A 20,399-nucleotide genomic window follows, 5' to 3' on the forward strand; every position below is an offset into this window, starting at 1 on the left:
ACACCTACAATCCCTGCCAGACCTGAGACTTGAACCCACAACCTTCAGGTTACAAGTCCGACTCGCTAACCATTAGGCCATGACTGCCCCATACGCTGTTAAAATGAGAAACAGTAAACAGTTCTGCTATTGTACTGTTTTACAGTCGCAGTTGAATGGAAGCTTTTTGTAAAAAAAAAAAAAAATTATGCAATTCATACAATTTCTGTTTTTTTTTTTTTAAATGTCATGTTATGTGACACCACCCACTTTCTTAATAATGGAAATAATCATTAAGATGTGTAAATGTGTATGTTCAAAGCATAATCATAATATTTATTTGTGAAATTTGAGTTTTAGTTGAGTTATTACTGATTTGAAATATATTTTGAAACATTAAAGCTGTTTTGGAGATTTCTGGCAGATAGAAGTTATTTAGAATAGAATATTACTGTTACCACAATGGTTGCAGGGTAAACTGACTTGCTTTTAAAGAACTCTGACTCTGAAGGTGTTATAAGAGAGAACGGCATGCTTTTTTTTTTTATCTGTCCCTCCTTCCATCCATCTGTTCATCCTCCAAGCTGTTTGGTGTGTAAGACCGGATTGGAGTATGAAGAGCTTGTGTTGTATATCTCAGTCATCACCAGCTCTCCGCCTGGATCCTGTCAGCAGACATGAAAGAGAAGCAATGTACTGGATGACAGGTCGGCCTCCTTCAGAAAGGGAGGACAGACGAGCGAGAGGTTCACGTTTATGTTCTTGGCAGGTTTTTTAACCAAAGCAAAAGAGGTTGTTAGTTATCTTCTTTTTTCAAAGGTTTATTGTCAGTTGTCAGATCTTTCCTCTTCTGAAGTGAGAAGTGAGAAAAATGAACAGCGTCTTGGAAATAGAAATGGAGTGAGAGAGATAAAAGAAGGCAAGAGCGTGAGTGAAGGGTGTGGGATGGTGGGTGCTCCACAGAAACTTGGCATGGGTTAGTGCCTGATTATATATATGGTAAGTCAAAGATCATGTGTGAGCATATGGATTCGAATGGTTCATTAAAGAGAACTGCTTTAAGATCTGACGGAAGAGTCAGATAGGATGACAGCATGGAGAGAAAGGTACTCTGTAATCTGCACGCATATATACACACACACACATTTCCTTTTGTGAATTTTAAGAATGTTGGTGCTTCTCAGCGGCCTGGGTGGTAGACCATAACCACATATACACCTACACAAATGTACACACATACTGCATCAACACACAATACCAGTTCTTGCATGCTGGCAGCATCACAATTGCTTTTGCCGACCACATCCCTCTATGTTATTGAGTTTGGGTCGGAATAGTAGAATAATGTGATTTTTGTTCAGGAGAGACTGTGAGTGTTGTTTATTCTAAAAGTTCACTGGGTCAAACTGGTCCTAGACAACCACCAAACCGAATACCATTCATTATTTCTCTCTGTCAACACTGAATTAAAATCAGCTTTGCTTGTTGAAACCCTTTCTGGCATGGCATCAGCCTTTTTCAGGTCGTTTTGGCAGGTATTTGTAAAACAAGACAAGAAGTTCTCTGTAAAATCTAATTTTGCTGACTTTGAGGCCTTTTTGAGATTTTTTTTTTGGTTAGGATGTGCTGATATGTACCTAATTTATTATTTCTCAGCTGGAGGCATGTCTCTATTTTAAAGATGATGTGTGGACGCATTGCTTGCTATCTTTCATCATTTAGCTTTGTTTACACTCGACAGTGAATGAAGAAGAATCAGAGCCAGAGATTTGTGATCGTGGGTGGTTGTGATTGTTTAAAGTTTTTTCCCTTCTCTTTTCTCTCTCTTTTTCTCTCTCCCCTGACTTTGCCCCCAAGCATAGTTTGAAGGTGGTCCTCATTTTTGTGGGGCACTTGGTGCTCTTTAATACTGCGATTTGATGTGCGTGGTTGATTTTTAAAGTGGATTTCTTTTCATGTTGTTTGGCCACCATCACTGAAAGTGCTTCATTAGCTTTATTCACTCTGACATGTGCAAGCTGTTGGACAGGGAATGATAGAGGAACAACTAGAAATGGTATAAGCTTATTGGATTTTTCATCATAAACAGCAATATGAGATCTAAGATCCATCAAAACATAAGAGCCATGAAAAGTTCCTTGAATAATTTGGTCACATTTTACTGAATACCACATTATTTTCAGGTAAAATATACAGTATGTATAATTCCAGAATTATTAAAAGATTATTTGTATTTTTAATTATAATGCTTGTTGATTGCTAGACTGTTCCTGCAAAAGCCTGCAAAATATACTTATGTTTTTCATTTGAATCTTTTCTTAATTCATGATTTAAATTGAGATTTTGAAATCTGTAAAACAGGGTGTGCAGTGGAATGCATGTGTAAGATCAAATCACCTTTGCGACAAGCAATTTTGGACAAAACCAGAGGTGTCATGCCCATTCAAAGTGAGGGTGCCCCCTCAGATTTCTGAACCAAGTGGATTTTGAATGTAGTTTCCAAAAGACAAAAAATAGCCAAATAATATTTTTTATATTTGATACAATCACACCGGTGTGATTAGATTGTTCAGTGTGGCACTGCATCAGCTGCTAAATTCAAATCTGTGTTTGCTGGTGCTGAGCCAGAGACAGATGTGTTTGTACAGAGCTGCATTATAACCAATCACACACGAGTCTGTTGAGCTTATGAATGCAATGACCAATCAGACACTTGCTTGCTAACTGAATTATCTGGCGAACTCTCTCATCAGAAACAACAAAGTGCAGATGTGCATATGAATGTAAGTTAAGATATTAATTTCACAGTGTAAACAGCTTCAGTGATGGGAGTTTTTGAGAGTGCTTGAACTCTGGCTAGTCTGAAGGAAAATGTTCTTTGATAATGTAAATGTTCTTTGCTCTCTGTAAAATTAAAGTGTTATTAGTAACTTACAAAATTGTTAATAAATTCACATTAAATACAAAGTCAGTATATCTGGTACTTAAGTAAGAAGTCGGGTTTTTGTTTGTTTTTAGATTACATTATTAGTCTACTTTGCTCATCACCATTTTTTGATCAAATAACATAATCTATAAAGGTGCAAAATGCATTTACTTACACATATTTGAGAATCGAGATATTTTCTGGTTAACACGTTTGTAAATATTTTGAATAAAAAGGAAAAAAATAAATAAAACATAAAACTTTATCAGTTATACTATGCTATCGTGACTGCTGTGTGTCACATGACAAGCATGACCCCCCACGTGTCCCCTCAAAAATCATGAGTGCATGACGCTCCTGGACATAACCCTCTATAAAAGTGTGTAAATGGGTATTTCAGTGTGCTGTCCTATTGAATTGTGATAGTAGATTACAGAAAGCATAACTGAGGAGCAGTTCAAGCGCAAACATGGGAAAGTCTATTCAGTTGGACACGAGAACATGTGATTTGAATTATCTAGCAAATCAGCAAGACTCCACTGATTAAATTAGATGTCCTTATGTAAGGGAAACCTAATGTCTTCCTAAATCAATCGGTTCTCAGCCAATCAGTTTAACTATGACGCAAAGAAAAAGTTTTTGTAGTGACTGTCTTGTGAATCCTTTTACAACAAGAATGGATACAAACCACTCCAACTTTAAATTTGTGATATTTATCACTAAAAAGAACTGCAATCTTGAGGGACAGATACTTGCATTCAAATGAACAATAGCCAACCTGAAAAAGACTGGCTCATGTCTTGGAGTTAGTGTAAGTGTCTTTGTGGAAATCTAGACCAGCAGTCATACAGTGACACACTCAATTTGCTATGCACACTTCATTTCATAGCATACTCTAATCAGTGAGCTCCATTCTCTGTTTTACGTCAAGAACTGTCCCTACAGCAGCCGTCCTCCCCCCTCCAGCCCTCCAGTCTTATGTAAACCTTCAGCTATGTGTTTGTATGGGCCTGAGCCCATTGTAATGCTGTTTTATAGACCTCTGATTTTCCAGGGCTGCAATTCAAATTTGATAGCCTTTGATATTCCTCAGGTGCCGAGCCAACAGATACCCATAATTCACTGCTTTTTCCAGATGCCAGCCAACATCTCTGTGTACAAAAGCTCATGGCACATCTTTACAGTGGCAATATGAGAAATTCAACAAAGCAGGAGATTTGCTGAAACAAACTTGGTAGCTTGTCTTCCGAAGCTCCTATAGTGCTTATTGAACATCTGAATGTATGTGTTTTTTCAGCGATGGAGGAGTTGTTGGCAGAGTTGCGGGTCTTTCTGGAGTTGTTGGACAGAGAATATTTAACTGCTGGAGTGAGAGAGAAGAAACAGCAAATATTAAACATCCTGCACAGAGTTCTAGCAACTAGAGGTGAGTTAAAACCACCTTTCGCTACTCATTTGACCTTTGACCTCAACTGAACTATTCATACTGCACCATATCTCTTCATCATAACTCATGTCTCCTTAAAATCTGCATCAATTTAGTTTTTCTTCAGTGATGTGAATGCTTTTATGTGTGTTTTGCTCTCTCAGACCCCTTATGTAAGACAGAGATACACACCTCTCTCCCGGCCCCTCCTCAGATGCCCCTACCAGAGATTCCTCACCCCTGGATGGTAAGATGTGTATATTATTACAACTAATAGAGCATATACTATAAACTAGGACTGGGCGATAAAACTAAACCTTTTGATAACCTTTTGATAATATTCAAAAATTCACTTGTGTTGCTTAATATGTTTGTGAAAGCTTTGATGAATAGAAAGTTCAAAAGAACCGCATTTATTTGAAATAGATGTCAAGGACTTTACTGTCAAAATAAGTAATACATTGGTAAAATCATGCCGTTGATTATTCAATATATCACCCAGCCCTACTAAACTAAAGGTCAACAAGGAAAACTTTGGTTTCTTTACAGTGAGTTTAGGTTTTTCTCAGTTTGTTTTAGCATTCCTTGTAGTCCAGGAACAAAAATAGTGTTGTCCTATATTTGGAAGTAATGTCATCTGAACCCCGAATGCCACCGGCTGGTGGTTTGATGGTCTGATTTTGTGAAGTGTTCTGTGTTTTTTATGAGCTCTGTAAAACAGCAGCAGGAAGTGTTCACATCAGTTTGCTTTCTGTCACGTGACCTCATAGTTGTCGACACACGACCCTGATGTGGTCTCGTCCATCACATGTGAAACACATTACGCCATTATATGCTCTCGTGTGTGACACTTAGAGTAACAGTCATCTTTGTTTGAGGGCAGCAGCTGATGCTTGTGATAAATAGCAGGTGTTCATGGGTCGCGGTTGGTCATCCTCAAGCGCACACATCCCAGCACCTTGTTTTACAGTCCACCCTTTACGCACTCAGCACTTTACAGTATAATTAGAAACATCATTCCCTACCTCAGCCATCAATGCATAACCCCAGTGTGTGTGAGGGGGTGGCTGTTCCCGTTCCCGGAAGGTGTGAGGGGGCAGGGATTTGTGGGATAGACTGTGAGAGATGAGAGGAAAGAAATATGCATTTACTACTGTCCAAGGTCGGACCTGTGCCTGTGCAAAACCTGCCCGAGGAAAGGCAGAACACGAAGTTTCTTTTCCATTGCAATGTTTAGTTTTTCTTATTCCTGCTCTCCGTCAACCACACCCTCTACTCCATACTCTTCTCTTTCTCTTTCTCTCTCACTCTCTCTCTCTCTCCCCAGCTATGTGATGATTTAGTATTGCGTCAGTGAGCCAGGTTTATAAACTGACTCCTTGTCATATTCCTGCCAGACCTAACTCTGCACGTTCAATGTGTGTGTGTGTGTGTATGTGTGTGTTTGACTAAAGCCTTCTGTGGCCCCTATGAGTGGTCAAAACCACAGCGGGAGAGATTGAAGAAAAAAGACTGAAGCTGGGCATGTGGGTGGTGAGATAGGGCCGTGGACAGGACAGCAGACGCCACAGTACGCAAGGGGAAGAATCGCTTCTGGAGACTTTCTGTGCTTGTGTGTGTATTTGTGTTGAATTGACCTCTGTGGCTTTGGGTTTCTGAACCTTTGGCAGTAGATTCACTGCAAATCTTCCCTGTTCATGTACTATAATGAACACAGGGGAGGAATGTTTTACTTTCCGTTGATGCATAGCTTTCTGAGCACTAATTTAGTTCTTTCAAGCAATAGTGACTATTACTTAGAGACAAGTGAAGGTTATGCTTACTGCACATGCATGCACAGTTTTGTCTGTGCCCTTTCAATAGCCCCTATAAGAGTGACAGCAATGTTCAATAATGAAAACTTTACTTTTTTCCAATATGTCACAATTAAAACACACTATACCTGTACATGATACAAAAATGTTTAATTTGAAATTTAGTACACCAAAGTTATATGAAGTTTCTTCACCCATGATGCTGTACCAGTGATAAGAGCCCAACATAGTGGGAGGTTCAGTTACTTTTGAGCTGACAGTTTCTCTTTCTATGCACACAGTGGCAGACGGTGTCATTCCAAGATCCAGTTAATTTGATTTTAATTTTAGGCACTGGATTCGGCAGTAGTTATCAATACTGTGGTGTAAGGTGGCCCAGTAGTGCACAACACACGAAATCTCTACAACACAATGGAAACAAGTCGCAACACAACGAAGTTAGCACAACATAACAGAAACAAGCTGCAACACAACAAAATGAACACAACACAACAGAAACAAGCCACAACACAAAAAAAATAGCAGAACACAAAAGAAACAAGCCAGGAAATTAGTCCTATGCATACTGTAGTGGTGTGCATCAGTTATATGTAGTTCCTTCAGGTGGTACGACAGTTTTATTTATTTTTAATTTTATTTTGAGAAGCTGAAAATACAAGACGTGATGCAACCTTCCATCCCATCGTGCACAGTGAGTTCAAAGACAACACTGCCATGTATCAATAAACATTTGTGGATTCTGTCGTGGAGGGGGTAAGACCCTGGTACACTTTCTGCAGTCACCGAATTACATCCTGCCGTTTGTAGCTAAGCAGAGGGAGAGTGTGTGTAAGAGAATATGGGGAAGCCATAGCAGACTCCACTGGGACAATGATGACTTCCATCTGTGTTGATGTTGGCTTCTGCTCCTCCCCACCAGCATCCCCCAACTGCACCCTAACACACAATGGCACATTAATGAACACAGACGCAGACAAACTCATTATCTGTCTGCTCTTTGTAACCCAAAAGGGAGTCTGTTTTAAAAAAACTCCCCTTTTTTAGGCCAATTTTAGCTCCTCTCTTCATGTTTTCCCACAATCTCTCGTTCTCACTGAATCTCCCAAAGTTAAATGAAGTTTCTTTGCTTAAAATGCTGTACCAGTGATTGTTGATGACAAGAGTCTATCATAAAATCGGGTACTTTTGGATCTATGTTCTCTCTTTCTAGGCCCACAGTGGGAGACGATGGAAATCCCAAGATTCAGTTGTGCTAAAGGAAAGGGATCTACTGTACCCCCACACCTCCCTTTTAAGGAGGGTTAACTGCAGTCTGGAATGCAATGACCTAATCCCTCATTGTGTCATGGACAAAAGGAGGAAAATGAATTATGATTCATGCACAACAAGACATTTTGTCCGTTGCCATAGAAATACCAATACAGATGGTGATTTCTACCCCTCCGAACATCTTTTATAGGTTATAGCAAGTGACAGTTTATATAGTCACTTCATTCTGGACAATGAGCTTTCAGTTTTTCGGCAGTTTTTTTGTGTGGGACTGCTGGAAAGTTTCTGCAAAGAACCAGTCGAGAACTAAAAGATTCTTTGAAACACATGGAAAACTATTTGTGTAGACAAAAACATCACAAAACTAACTCCGCTGTGTTAGTTGAGTTGTTGTGCATGAATGTTCAAATGTACATTGCATATCAAGACAGCCAAACAAGGAAATGTAGAGGTTAAATGATTGAATTATTGTAAGACTGAGTGCATTTTCCTGGCTACCCTGCACAGCAGTTCCAATACAATAGACCCAGACAGGCCCAGACATCTGTTAACACTCACACTTATCACGGACCGCATAATAACTCTATACACTGTTATGAGGTGAAATGGTCTGGAAAGTAAGTGTGAAATTAAGTTTGAAGCTCACTTTTTAAATCTAGGTCAAGTACGTATGTACCTTTATACATAAGCACAGACATATTGATGGACTAGATGTTGCATGAATAGGTGGAAGTGCACTTTTTTCTGTAGGTGCAGATATGCTTCATACAGATTTCCAGCTCAGACCAGAGGTGGAACTATGCCTAAAAATACTTGAGCGGCTCTGGTACAGAACGCTGCTTCAGCAAGACTCTTCACACTGCAGTTTTTGCCTGGAATTCTGTCCTCCCTCCGGGCTTAGATGCCCTGATGAACCGAAACCATAACAGGCAGTACACGGCCGTCTTCTGTGTTTAGCTGAGCAGTTTATGGCTTGATGGGACAGAAGGAACTGCGCTTCTGTATTCAGGGAACTTTCAGACTGGAAATGACAACCATAAAAGAAAAATAGATCTTTGCCCTTTTGGGTTTTCATATTTCATTGTTTTTTCCCCCACTTTTTTCGACAAAGTACACTGCCACTCAGAGGGTAGGGGTCTGTAAGATTTTTTTAAATGTTTTTTTTTATTTTTTTTTTATAATTATCTTATGCTCACCAAGGATGCATTTAGCTGATAAAATATTTATTAATTCAATATTACATTCTAAATGAACTCCTTTCTGTTTTAATATCTTTTAAACTGTAATTTATTTACGTTATGGCAAAGCTGAAATTTCAGCAGCCATTACTCCAGTCTTCATTACATCACATGATATTTCAGAAATCATTCTATGCAGATTTTGTGCTCAAGAAACATTTCTTATTTTTATCAATGTTAAAAAGTTGTGCTGCTTATGATTTTAGTGTATATTTTTATGATACATTTTTTTTGTAGGATTCTTTGACTTTTCAAAAGAATAGCATTTTGTTTTAAAATAGAAGTCTTTTATTACATTTTAAATGTCTTTACTGTCACTTTTGACACATTGGGGCAGTCGTGGCCTAATGGATAGAGAGTCAGACTTGTAACCCGAAGGTCGTGGGTTTGAGTCTCAGGTCTGGCAGGGATTGTAGATGGGGGGAGTGAATAACCAGTACTCTCTCCACCCTCAATACCACGACTGAGGTGAGACCCTTGAGCAAGGCACCGAACCCCCAACTGCTCACTGGGCGCCGCAGCATTGGCTGCCCACTGCTCCGGGTGTATGTTCACTACTGTGTGTATGCACTTGGATGGGTTAAATAATATGAATAACCCCCCCCCCCCCCCCCCCTTCTGAATAAAATTATGTCTAGCATGACAACTCTCCGAAGATTTTAACGTGGTAATGGATATGACAGTGTTAATGTGTTTGGTCATGGTGGAATAGATGTGCAACGCTGCTGAATTGCTGCCGCTGTTGTTGTGGATTATTGCTGCTGCATAGCAGGTACAGGAACTTGCTACTGCCAGTGCATACGCAGACACGGTACTGTGAGTATTTAAGACATACACAAATAGCATATATAATAACCCATAGCAGATCTATACAGGTGGAGCTGGAGAGGTGGAGGGTTTCAGCATAAAGCACGCTGTGAAATGCTCTAGTGAACGCTAACCAGCCATTTATATGTAAAGCAGTAAGCTCATTGGCTGCGTATGCAACATTAACCAATCATCTTGTGCCAAGTAGTTTTAAAGCTTTGAATATCATCAGTTTGCATCAGTGACCCATAAGTCTGCGCCATCTAGAATTCTTGACAGAACTTGGCATTAATTTCATCCAAAAAAAAAAATCATACTGATTCCAAGAAGAAAGTAGCAGCCAGGTCTTGTGTTGAACATACATTTATAGTATGTTCACTCTTAACTACCCACAAAGATAAAGAGTGTATGGGGAATTTTGCACGTTCTGGTCTTCATTATATCTAAAGCCAAGTTATAATGACTAGCGCTGAGATAAAGTATCGTCCTCTAACTCAGACGTCAAACACACCCTTCTCTCATGTGCCAGGAGGTCACACTAAAACATTACAATTTCTATTGTAGTTTTGATTATTACACATGTGAACAAAAACCCTCAGGAACCAGCAGAGTACAGAATTAATACAGAGTTCAGCCCAACACACAATCAATTTGATGTTTTTGTTGCCAATATACTATGAGCAAATTTAGGCCATGCTGTTCTAGCCAACATCAATAGTCTAAAAAGCATTAAACTGTGATATTTCTTGGTAATATCTGAACATAGAAGGTCCCATAACAGTTACTTCCTAAAAAGAAAAATGGAGTAAAGCATTTAGCACATACAGTCTGTTTTAACTTTCCTCCCACAGTATATTTCCATGTCGTCTTGCAGTGTTTTTAATGTAAATAGTCGTTCATGTTCTGTTACTATTGTACCATACTGTGATAAAGTGTGTCAGGTGGCAACTGTGATCATTGGTCCATCGGTCTCTTGAAATGTGTTGTAATTCCCCCCACCTGAAAAGCACTGGAAAATAACCGTGCTTTCTGTTGAGCTGAAATGAAAGAAAAAGAAATAAAGACGGACTTTCCATTGGGGTTAGAGGGGGAAAAAAGGAAAATGAAAAGCGTTTATATGAGTTTGTCATCAACCATAATTGTTTGCATGCAGCCTGGGAAATGAGGGAGACTCTGGAGGGCCTTTGTCGTCATGACAACACCAGGTTGTCACATGTGCTGCCAACGGGGCCAACCAACCCAAATCAGGCCCAAATCAGACAGTCTTAAACACATTGTAACTCACACATGCACGCTCATTTGCGCTCGTATACACACAAGCTCTCTTTCTCGTTTTGTCTCTTTCAAACAATCCCACTCGCACACTAGAGGTTCTATAATGTACGCATTGAATATAGACACCAGGGGCCTTGTGTGAAAAACTTTGCGTATATTTCATCCTAAAAGTATGTGTATGCTCAAAAGTTTTCAGATTTTTAAACTCTTTGTAACTTTAATAAGAATGGAAATACATATAGAGATATTTAGATATTTTTTCGATAACACTTATCCACCTTTTTCTTCAAAGTGGAAGTAAGCCTATGGGTGAGACTTCCGGTTCATTAGCCGCTATAGGTAAATGACGAGGAGAATAACAATGTGCAGTATATGGTAAAACTGTTTGCACTACAAACCAGTGTGATCATAAGATAATACATTAAAATAATACGGTAAGACACACCGATTTTCAATATCAAGCAGCAAAACGAATTGTTTTGTACAGCTAAAAATAGCTGGACGCGGATGAGACCGGAAGCTAGACCCATAGAATTTACAAATGGCCGTGCCCATTTTTACAGCAAGAAAAAGGTGGATATGGACCAGTTTTCACTGTATTAATTAGTTGTTTATTAGCATGCATATTACTAGCATATTGTCTGTTTGTTAGTGCTTACAAAGCACATATTCTGCATGACCATATTCTACATCTGTAATCCTAACCAATACCTAAACCTAATAACTACCTTACTAACTATTAATAAACAGTAATTAGGAGTATATTTAGGCAAATGTCGTAGTTAGTTAATAGTGAGAACTGGGCCTTAAAGGATTAGTTCACTTCCAGAATGAAAATGTTATGATAATTTACTTACCCCCATGCCGTGCAAGCTGTTTATGTCTTTCTTTCTTCAGTTGAAAAGAAATTAAGGTTTTTGAGGAAAACATTTCAGGATTTTTCTCCATATAGTGGACCTCAATGGTGTCCAACGGGTTGAAGGTCCAAATTTTTTAGATGAGTTTTCCAACATGATTACGTAATGCGTGAAGATGTGCATGCGCATTGCAGAGCTTGTGCAAGCCAAGCATTTGTGGTAAAAAAGTATATACATTTTTATTTCTTTTAGAAAATGATCGATCGTTACGCTAGATAAGATAATTCCTTGCCCAGGATCATGTTGAGCCCTTTGAAGCTGCATTGAAACTGCAATGTGGACCTTCAACACATTGGCTCTCTGTCAATTCTGGAAAAAAAATTCTGGAATGTTTTTCTCAAAAACCTTAATTTCTTTGGGACTGAACCTAAGAAAAAAAGACATGAACATCTTGGATAACATGGGAGTGAGTAAATTGTCAGTAAATTTTCACTCTGGAAGTAAAATTAAGTGTGACCGTTTTTTCCTCAGAACTGTATAATTATTTGCATTTATGTGATTTCTCCTGCTTTATCTGCCATCTTGAATGGATTTTTTTTTTCACTGACCTTATTCTAGTGCTTTCTAGGATTGGCTTCTCCGCTAAGGATAGATGCAATGCTACCCTGCCCTAGCAGTTAAGCCAAATGAAAGTATCTTAGAAGGCAGTATAATTATACTGCCTACCTTTGGGTACAGTCTTGGCATCAGGAGAGTGTCTTTGGTGACGTAAAATCCTCCCTACGGAGGCAGCACACTAGATTTTGGAACTGAATCTTTATTACAGCAAGCTAAATGAGTGATAGACTGTTAGGTATTACCTTTATTTATTGCAGTTGTTTTTGTTTAAACACAGACAGAGAAATCTGGCCAAACGACTTGCTTTAGGTAAGGTGCCCACACTTCTAATGGTGTGCCTCCAGATGGGAATAAAGAACAGCAAACAGCCCTGAACTCTTTTTCCAGAACTTTTGATTATCATCTTTCTAATCTGTAGCTCGCTCTGCTCTTGTTTCCTACTTTTGATTTGTTTGTGTTGTACTTCCACTTTCTTTGTTTTCTTTCTTCTACTCATCATGACTAGCTGCTCTTTTCCCATAAAACTCTCTTTTTCTGACAGTTTTGTTTGTTAACTTTCCCTTTTGACTCTTGCCACAGATGTTGATATGTACACCCTCGGTTTGGTTCGTATTGGCCTCACTGTGATGTTAGAGATCTTATGAACATTTGACCTCTAAGATGGACTTCAGATAAGATGGATAAAGCCTCAGATGTTTTGATATTGTTAGCTTTTGAGGTTTCACAGCTGTAGACATTTATTGGCGCCAGTGAAGCTGATATTTTTGTCCTCACATTTCTAGGAAAAGCAGAAACAAACATTCTCATCTAGGAGTCTGTATGATTGGGCTGACCACTTTCTCTCTCCTTCTGTTTCCCTCCATCCCAAAGCCTCCAGACAATGGGCCTCCTCCCTTGCCGAGCTCCTCTCTTCCTGAAGGTTATTATGAGGAAGCCGTTCCGCTGGGCCCTGGGAAAGCACCAGAGTACATCACCTCTAGTAAGGACAGTTTTTAACATTACACTATAAATATGTTAAAGGTTTTAGAACTATGAGAGTAACATAGCTGCATTCTGTGACCTAAGACAGAGCATTTTTTTGCATTCATTTCAATAAAATTCAATAATCAGAGTCCCAACTGTGTTCTCAGATTACGACTCGGATGCCATGAGCAGTTCATATGAGTCATACGATGAGGAAGAGGAGGATGGGAAGGGGCAGAAGATGCGTCACCAGTGGCCATCTGAGGAGGCCTCCATGGACCTGGTGAAAGACGCTCGTATCTGTGCGTTCCTGTTGCGAAAGAAACGCTTTGGACAATGGACCAAACTGCTCTGTGTCATAAAGGACAACAAACTGTTGGTGAGCACACACACACTCACGGAGATGGACACCCATATTAGGGGGAAGTGGGGCAAGATGTGCCACTTTTTATATTTCTTTAAGCCAGGAGAAATTGGATAAAGACAGCTAATTATATTTCAGGAAGTCTTCTGCCAGCTTACAACAGGCCATAGAAATATAATAACTTCTCAATCTAAAGTAATTCAGGGACAATTTGCAAATTTATTAATTAGTAAAATAAATGTAATTCAAAGGTCTTTAAATGTCATTCTAAGGTTTTTATAGTATTGCACATTTTTCACATTTTCATAAAATTTTAATATTCAGATACATTTTAATGTAGTGAAAAGTCATTTAAACAATTTCATGTGTTTGGAGGCAAAGCTTACTTTAAGTTGCAATAGTACAGCATCTGGTACACTACCCCACAGCTATTTTAGGAAAAATACTTAATTTAATAATTAATGGTAAATGTCTAACAATTTACTTTTTGGTCTAACAATTTACTTTTCTACATACATATTCCTATGTTTAATTCTGAATAGGTTTGCTTTGAAATGATACATTTATGTTATTTGCCATGTAAAAAAGAGTTGCAACTTTTCTCATCCTTATCTATTTAGTGTAAACTAAATGATTTCAGAGGAAAATATTTAGAAGCTAAACAGCTTCCCTAATATGTCTCTCTTTCTCTAAGTGCTACAAGTCCTCCAAAGACCAGACTCCACAGATGGAGCTCCTCCTCTCTGGCTGCAGTATCACACACATTCCCAAAGACGGCAAGAAAAAGAAGCATGAACTGAAGATCATCCATCAGGGAGCTGATGCTCTGGTGCTTGCTGTACAGAGCAAAGAACAGGCCGAAGAGTGGCTAAAGGTAATCAGACAGCTCAAAAAGTGCTAGGCTCATAGGATTGTGATCAATTATGAAAAATCTAGAAACCAGCTGTCAAACAGCAAATTTTTCTGGTGAACTACATGGATATGCTCATTGTTTCAGCATAGAAGTTAAACAAACCAGCAGTAGCAGTCCTCAGGTCCAGCTGTTCAGTGTTTGTGTTCAGTTGGGTGTGTTGCGTTAAAAGCAGGTTCCTCTGTACATACTAAATACAGAACTATACATACTAGTACATCAATATATTTAAATAGTTTATACCCACCCACAGTTCAATTCACCTCCATGCACAAGTCTCGTATGAGCCTAAACTCTAAAAAGCGTTTTCTGGTTTAAGTTCAAAGGATTTTAATCTTAATGACTCTGAAGATTGTGCTGGTTGATAACTTGTTACTTTGATAGTCTGTTTTATATATATTTAAAGCTGTTTTCCTCCACATCTGGTTTTCACAAACATCATGAAAAGTGCTAGTGAAAGTCTCTGGGCTCTCGTGTGATGGATCTACAAGTTTATAACCTGAAAGCAACTTATACTGCACAAAAATCATCAAAACCAGCTGCAGTCAATGGATGATTGATGAAAATAGCATTTCCCTCATTGCTGTCCATCACTCCTCAGGTGGCACTGTCTATAAAGACATTACTCGTTGCAACAGTCTCATTTATAAAGACAAAAAAAATTGATTTTCCTATTCCGTTACTATGATTCCATGTGGTAATGAGCTTCTGCTTATTGATTTGCGGGCAGGAAGGCACATGCAGTGAGCTGTGCAGCACCTTCAAGTGGGTGTGGACATCAGACTGTGCAAATATACAGCCCGGGAAAGCAACAACAGCTGTAATTGCTGTTTGCTGAAGAGGGCATAGCTCTGCGCTGTTTGGTCAGGTGTCGTGTGTACTAAAAACATACTGAAGTAATTGATTTCTGCTTGGGATAAACCGAAACCACCCTAGCTTGGAGGGATTTGTTGTATTGTGTTTCATTCATGCACACACTGTACACCCAACAATTCATTCCCAAGATGAAGAAGCATGTTTTAGATCAGTAATAACCTGGTATATTATTTATTGCAAGGAAACTTGAATATTCCACTGTTTTCAATTCTGCATCTAATGTCTCCCATATAAAATAGTTTATTTCCACATTTAAAATATGGTTACAGTTGAAGTGGCGCAAAAGTGAATGACTTAACAGCCACATTCTACATTGTGTTTCATTCCTGTACACAGTGTGCATGGCAAAATGTGGAGGTGGTGGCAAGTTTGTGGCATCTGTTTTAATTGGAGATAAATAAAGCTTTTGATGTTTGACTATTGCAGAGTTCCCATGGGAAATCGAATAGAATTATAGTTTTCTAGGCCTGGAAATATCATGAAAACCTTAAAAATTGTTGTTTTTAAACTTGTTAATTGTCTTTTTTTCTAGATAAAATCATTAGACACTAGTAGACATTGGATCATTAATAAGAGTAAATAATCCACTGAAACACTTTTAAATATTCACAAGATGAGATTGTTTCTACATGTGTTCAGTTTCGCACTGATTCAGTTAAACTTAGTTTTTAAAAGTGGAACTAATGGTTTATATGGAAGCCATTAGTATTAAAAAGAGTGGAATATTAGGCGTTAAGGAAACTTTTAAAGCTTTAATGGAATACTTCATGTCTTCAAACAAAATTGAGGAACATTGTAGAAGCCCAGAGGCGTCTGTGGTTCGTTAATGCTTTATCCAGTTTGCTAATGATTTATTTATGGAAAGTGTTGGCTTGTTGTTTTCCATGATTCATTTTTAATTTTTTTTAGTGTTGTATCTCTCCTCTGCACTGTTTTCCTCTTTGTTCTCTCTCTCTTCCAGTCTTTATTCGGTTAGTTCTCTCCATGTAGCTCCTCTGTTCTGATCCTTTGGACAGGCTTGGGGAAATTCCACCTCCTGTCTTTCTTCTTCCCTTCTTATTTCTTCTCTCTTTTTTGTCATCTGAGTCTCCTCTGCCCTGGGCGGGAATGGTAAAATATGGAGTACATTCTTTGTTGAATGTATCAATGAACGTGACTACTGTATAATGTTGAGAATTTTATTCCTCTTGTCACTTCCTGCTTTATGTTGGCTTGCATTTTATTAGCTACTGGGTCTGTAGGTGTGTGTTTGTGTGCTAATTGGTGTGAAATTGTTAATTGCTGCCCTTACTGAATGCTTGTCATTGGCTTTGCTTCTCATCACTCTCTATTGGGGCAATTTTACATTACGACTCAAAAGTTTGAATGTCCGCAAACATTTGTTTGACCTTTAACTTTGACTTTGTTGGATTTTTATGCAGTAGTTCTCCATATCAAGTCTTCATTTGAAAATATTAATGCTAATGAGGGCAAATTAGCACAGCACAAAAGATTTTTTGACTGAGCGTATCCCAGAAACCCACTTCTTTGCAGTTAAAGCCAAAGAGTGAGGCCACAGCCTGCAATTTTCCTGTGAGCCCAATTATGTAAACCGGCTGCCAAACCCCAACGTGCTGCGTCAAGTTACGATGCTCAGAGGAGCTCAACGAAAAGGATATTTGGTTATATTTTGGTCTTTGGCATGAGGGCGGTTTGGGAAGGGGGTGTGTAAAGGTGAGCTCCTCTCTTTGTTCACTCGAGACCAATGGTTATGGGTTTTTTTGGATGTTACCCCCAGGTAATGTGAGGTCACGCTCATATGTGGCGGCAAGGAGTCTGTGCAGTCTGGAGATCTCTGGATATCTCATTCACACAGAGCCACTGCACAGCGCATAGACAGCCACGAGAGCAATGACGCATGTAACAGCCTTCCAGCTGCACTTTCAGCTGCATGTGACGTGCCCAATCCATTTGAGCGCATGTGCATGGCAGAACGTGGAGGTGGTGGAGAGTTTGTGGCATCTGTTTGATTGGGAGGCTTGGAAAAATCATGAAAAAAAAAAAATCGAATGAAATAACGAAGTCTTGGAAAAGTCATATATTATCAAATCAAATTGTAAAAATATATTCACTAGAAAATTGCTCTTTTTTAATAGGTCTAAGGAAATTTATCTAGTTTGTCATTTGTTTTCTAGCTGTATTTATTGATATAAAAATATATCAGCTAAATTGATCTTTGAGAGTGGAATACCTTAATTGCAGATTGGGCAAAAGTGTGGGAACCCAAAAGTGTAAGAAATGTCATCTTTTTCGAGAAATTTATCAGTATCTATAATGAAACAATTAAAAATTAGATATTGAGGGATATTGTGAAATATCAAAATTCTGCCTGTTATTTTGCACTTTAACTTTTTGTTCTGTGGTTTCTTTAAGGTGATGAAGGAAGTCTGCTGTAATGGAAATGGAGTGGTGGACTATGACAGAGCTGGCTCTGGTTCCCCTGTTCACAAAGCAGAGCTGGAAAAGGTTCGAATTCATAATTCTATTTATCTACAGTAGTTAGTGTGTGTGTGTGTGTGTGTGTGTGTGTGTGTATGTGTGGGTGGTTGTGGGTTTATGGATTTGCTATGCCTGCAGTGTACATGCTTGTCTACCTACATGCAGGTTTGTGAGACTGTGTGGCTGTTTGCATGCTTGCCAACTTCACCACACCTCAGTACCCTGCACAGGCGCCTCCTCTCTGTGTTCCTGCACAGTGGCTCTGCTGCCAAGGGCATGGGGGGCTATAAAAGCTGCATATGTATACCAAATTCCATCTTGCTACGGATGTGTGTTGCTGGCGAGGTTAAATAGGTGTGGGAGGAACTGTGATCTTATCATTTTTTAGAACACATTCTTTAATATGCACTATGCTGCAGCATTATTTTTGCAGCGTGCACATGTTGCACTTGTTTATGTGTGTGTGCTGTTTTTAAGACAGATCTAAAGGGGGTTTAATGTCAAACCTCTTAAACTGGCACAGCATGCATGAGCCTAGTCTAATTATTCACACTTAATGCAAAACAGATGCGCTTCGAGGTTTGTTTGGGTAGACTGCAGAGGTTTAAGTGTATGGACTTTAGTATTCTATACTCTTTGTATTTATTTATTTGTGTCTGTCTATAAACAATTTATCATTAAATTTAACAATGAATCCACTGTTATTTGTGTCGTTGAGTGTTCATTCTTCTGCTGAAATACGTGTTTTCTCTGTAACTGCAAGCATACCTGTAACCTAACTCTTGTTTTGCAGAAGCTGTCCTGTGATCGACCCAGTTCAGATGGAGAGCCCTGTCATGAAAATGGCATCTCAGATGGCAAAGATCCAGGTGAGTTTTTATGTTCAGTCCTTTTTTTGGTCCATATCATTGGAGAGTTTCTTTATATAAAGGAAGAGTATTTTGTGGCATACACTAAAAGTGGTAAGAAGCTAATCTATCTATAGCTGTCTGTCCAAAATATTTGATTCAGTGTTTGGTTAGTATTTGATAAGTTGATACAGTAATATTTAAATAATAATAAACATTTTCAGCATCAATTTGTTAATCTTTTGATTTAATCAATTGTTGTTTTTGACTGCGGAAGTGTGCTTGGAAACCTGTCAATTACTAGATAAAATCACTGTATTTAAAAAAGAAATTAACAAAAACACACATTTGTTAGTGTTTTAATTCATGAAGTGAACTTTTTGGTTAAGAAAACAAATTTAGTAAAACAACAGAGTAAAAAACAGAACAAATTTAATCCCATAAAGTGGATGTTTATTTGACTCGAACAATTCCATTGTTTGAACAACGGCAAAATTAGGGCAAGGAGACCCTTCTTAAATAATCTAATAGGATTATTTATCTAGTATTTACACCACGCTGTCTCGATCTGGGATTGAATTTTTCAGGACATCTGTTTCAGGTCTGTGGAAATGTTTCTTTTTTTTCAATTTGAGACTGCCTTGCCTCAGATGTGTTGGTGAAAAATTGCCTAATTTGAGTGGAATCCAAAACCTGTGCATCTGCAATCCCATATGATTGATAGCTCAGCATCACGGCCACAAGCCGCAGTAACTGCTGTGCTGATTTCACATGAGTTATGGCCTCTGATAAAACTACAGATAAACAAAGGCTGATGTCTTATAATAATTCCTGTAAAAGTGTAAGGTTATGGAAAGGTATTGAGAAAGTTTTAAAAATTAGGGAAGCATTTCTTGGTAGAGCCCTGCACGGGCCTCAAATTTAGGCCCTAGCCCGGCCCTGGCCTGAGCCACTCAGGCCCTAGCCCGGCCCACGTCCGACAGTTTATCAGAATTACCGGCCCAAATCCGACCCGAGCGCGTCTTTTTTTTCCCCCTTCTCCTGAAACAGTTTATACTACATTCATGGTTATGTTTGCTGGGGTTTTGCAGCAAGCTTTAGCCTATTGCATGCATATGAACGGAGAACTATTCAGCTGCGCTGAAGTCACTTGCGCACAGTCTCATGTTGTTTCCACCACCGTGGTAATTTTTTTCATCACTAATCGATGGATGTCTACAATATAAAAATAAGGAGAAACCCAAAACAGGCCCGAGGCCTGAACTATGACGTGGAAATTGGCCCGAAGCCCGGCCCTAGAAGCTTAAAAAAGTCAGCTTTTTTAAGGCCGAAATGCACGGCTCTATTTCTTGGCAGCAGAAACATGAACCATTTCTATCTGATCTCCTCTGTGTCTGTCTGATAGCACCTTAGATATCTTTACACAACACCAGCAGCCATCTACTGCACTTATTTAATGAAAGATGGAACACAAATTTAAAAGAACCATGCAGATTCGTCATATTCTTTCCAGATGTCGTAAGTGCTGAGACGCTGTGAAATCATATTAGCCTGATCGCAGAATTTTCCCTCATGATAAAATGAAGAACTATGTCTGTATAGGTCCTTTAAGGGCCAATGGTTTTGCATCTGTGGCTCTGGGTTTTGCCTCATGCCTGAGGCTGCTTTGCAGAGACAGAGAAACTTTAGAAGACTCCGGGTTCAGATGGGCTTAGCTTTAATTAAAGGAGTCGCCAACTAAGGTTTAATCT

At 38.9% G+C, this 20,399-nt stretch overlaps 1 protein-coding gene across 2 annotated transcripts in view; it reads left to right on the top strand.

The window, feature by feature from the left end:
• Positions 1-20,399, top strand: part of afap1 (actin filament associated protein 1) — a 53,007-nt gene that overhangs the window by 22,393 nt on the left and 10,215 nt on the right. For both annotated transcript variants that reach the window (XM_079397913.1, XM_079397912.1), the window contains exons 2-8: positions 4,203-4,331; positions 4,496-4,578; positions 13,080-13,188; positions 13,340-13,551; positions 14,231-14,410; positions 17,735-17,827; positions 18,594-18,669. In XM_079397913.1, coding sequence (XP_079254039.1) covers positions 4,203-4,331; positions 4,496-4,578; positions 13,080-13,188; positions 13,340-13,551; positions 14,231-14,410; positions 17,735-17,827; positions 18,594-18,669 — 882 coding nt within the window. The remainder of the gene's footprint in view (positions 1-4,202; positions 4,332-4,495; positions 4,579-13,079; positions 13,189-13,339; positions 13,552-14,230; positions 14,411-17,734; positions 17,828-18,593; positions 18,670-20,399) is intronic.

The sequence above is a fragment of the Barbus barbus genome (genome assembly GCF_936440315.1).
Source record: "Barbus barbus genome assembly, chromosome: 38".
Classification (NCBI taxonomy): domain Eukaryota; kingdom Metazoa; phylum Chordata; class Actinopteri; order Cypriniformes; family Cyprinidae; genus Barbus; species Barbus barbus.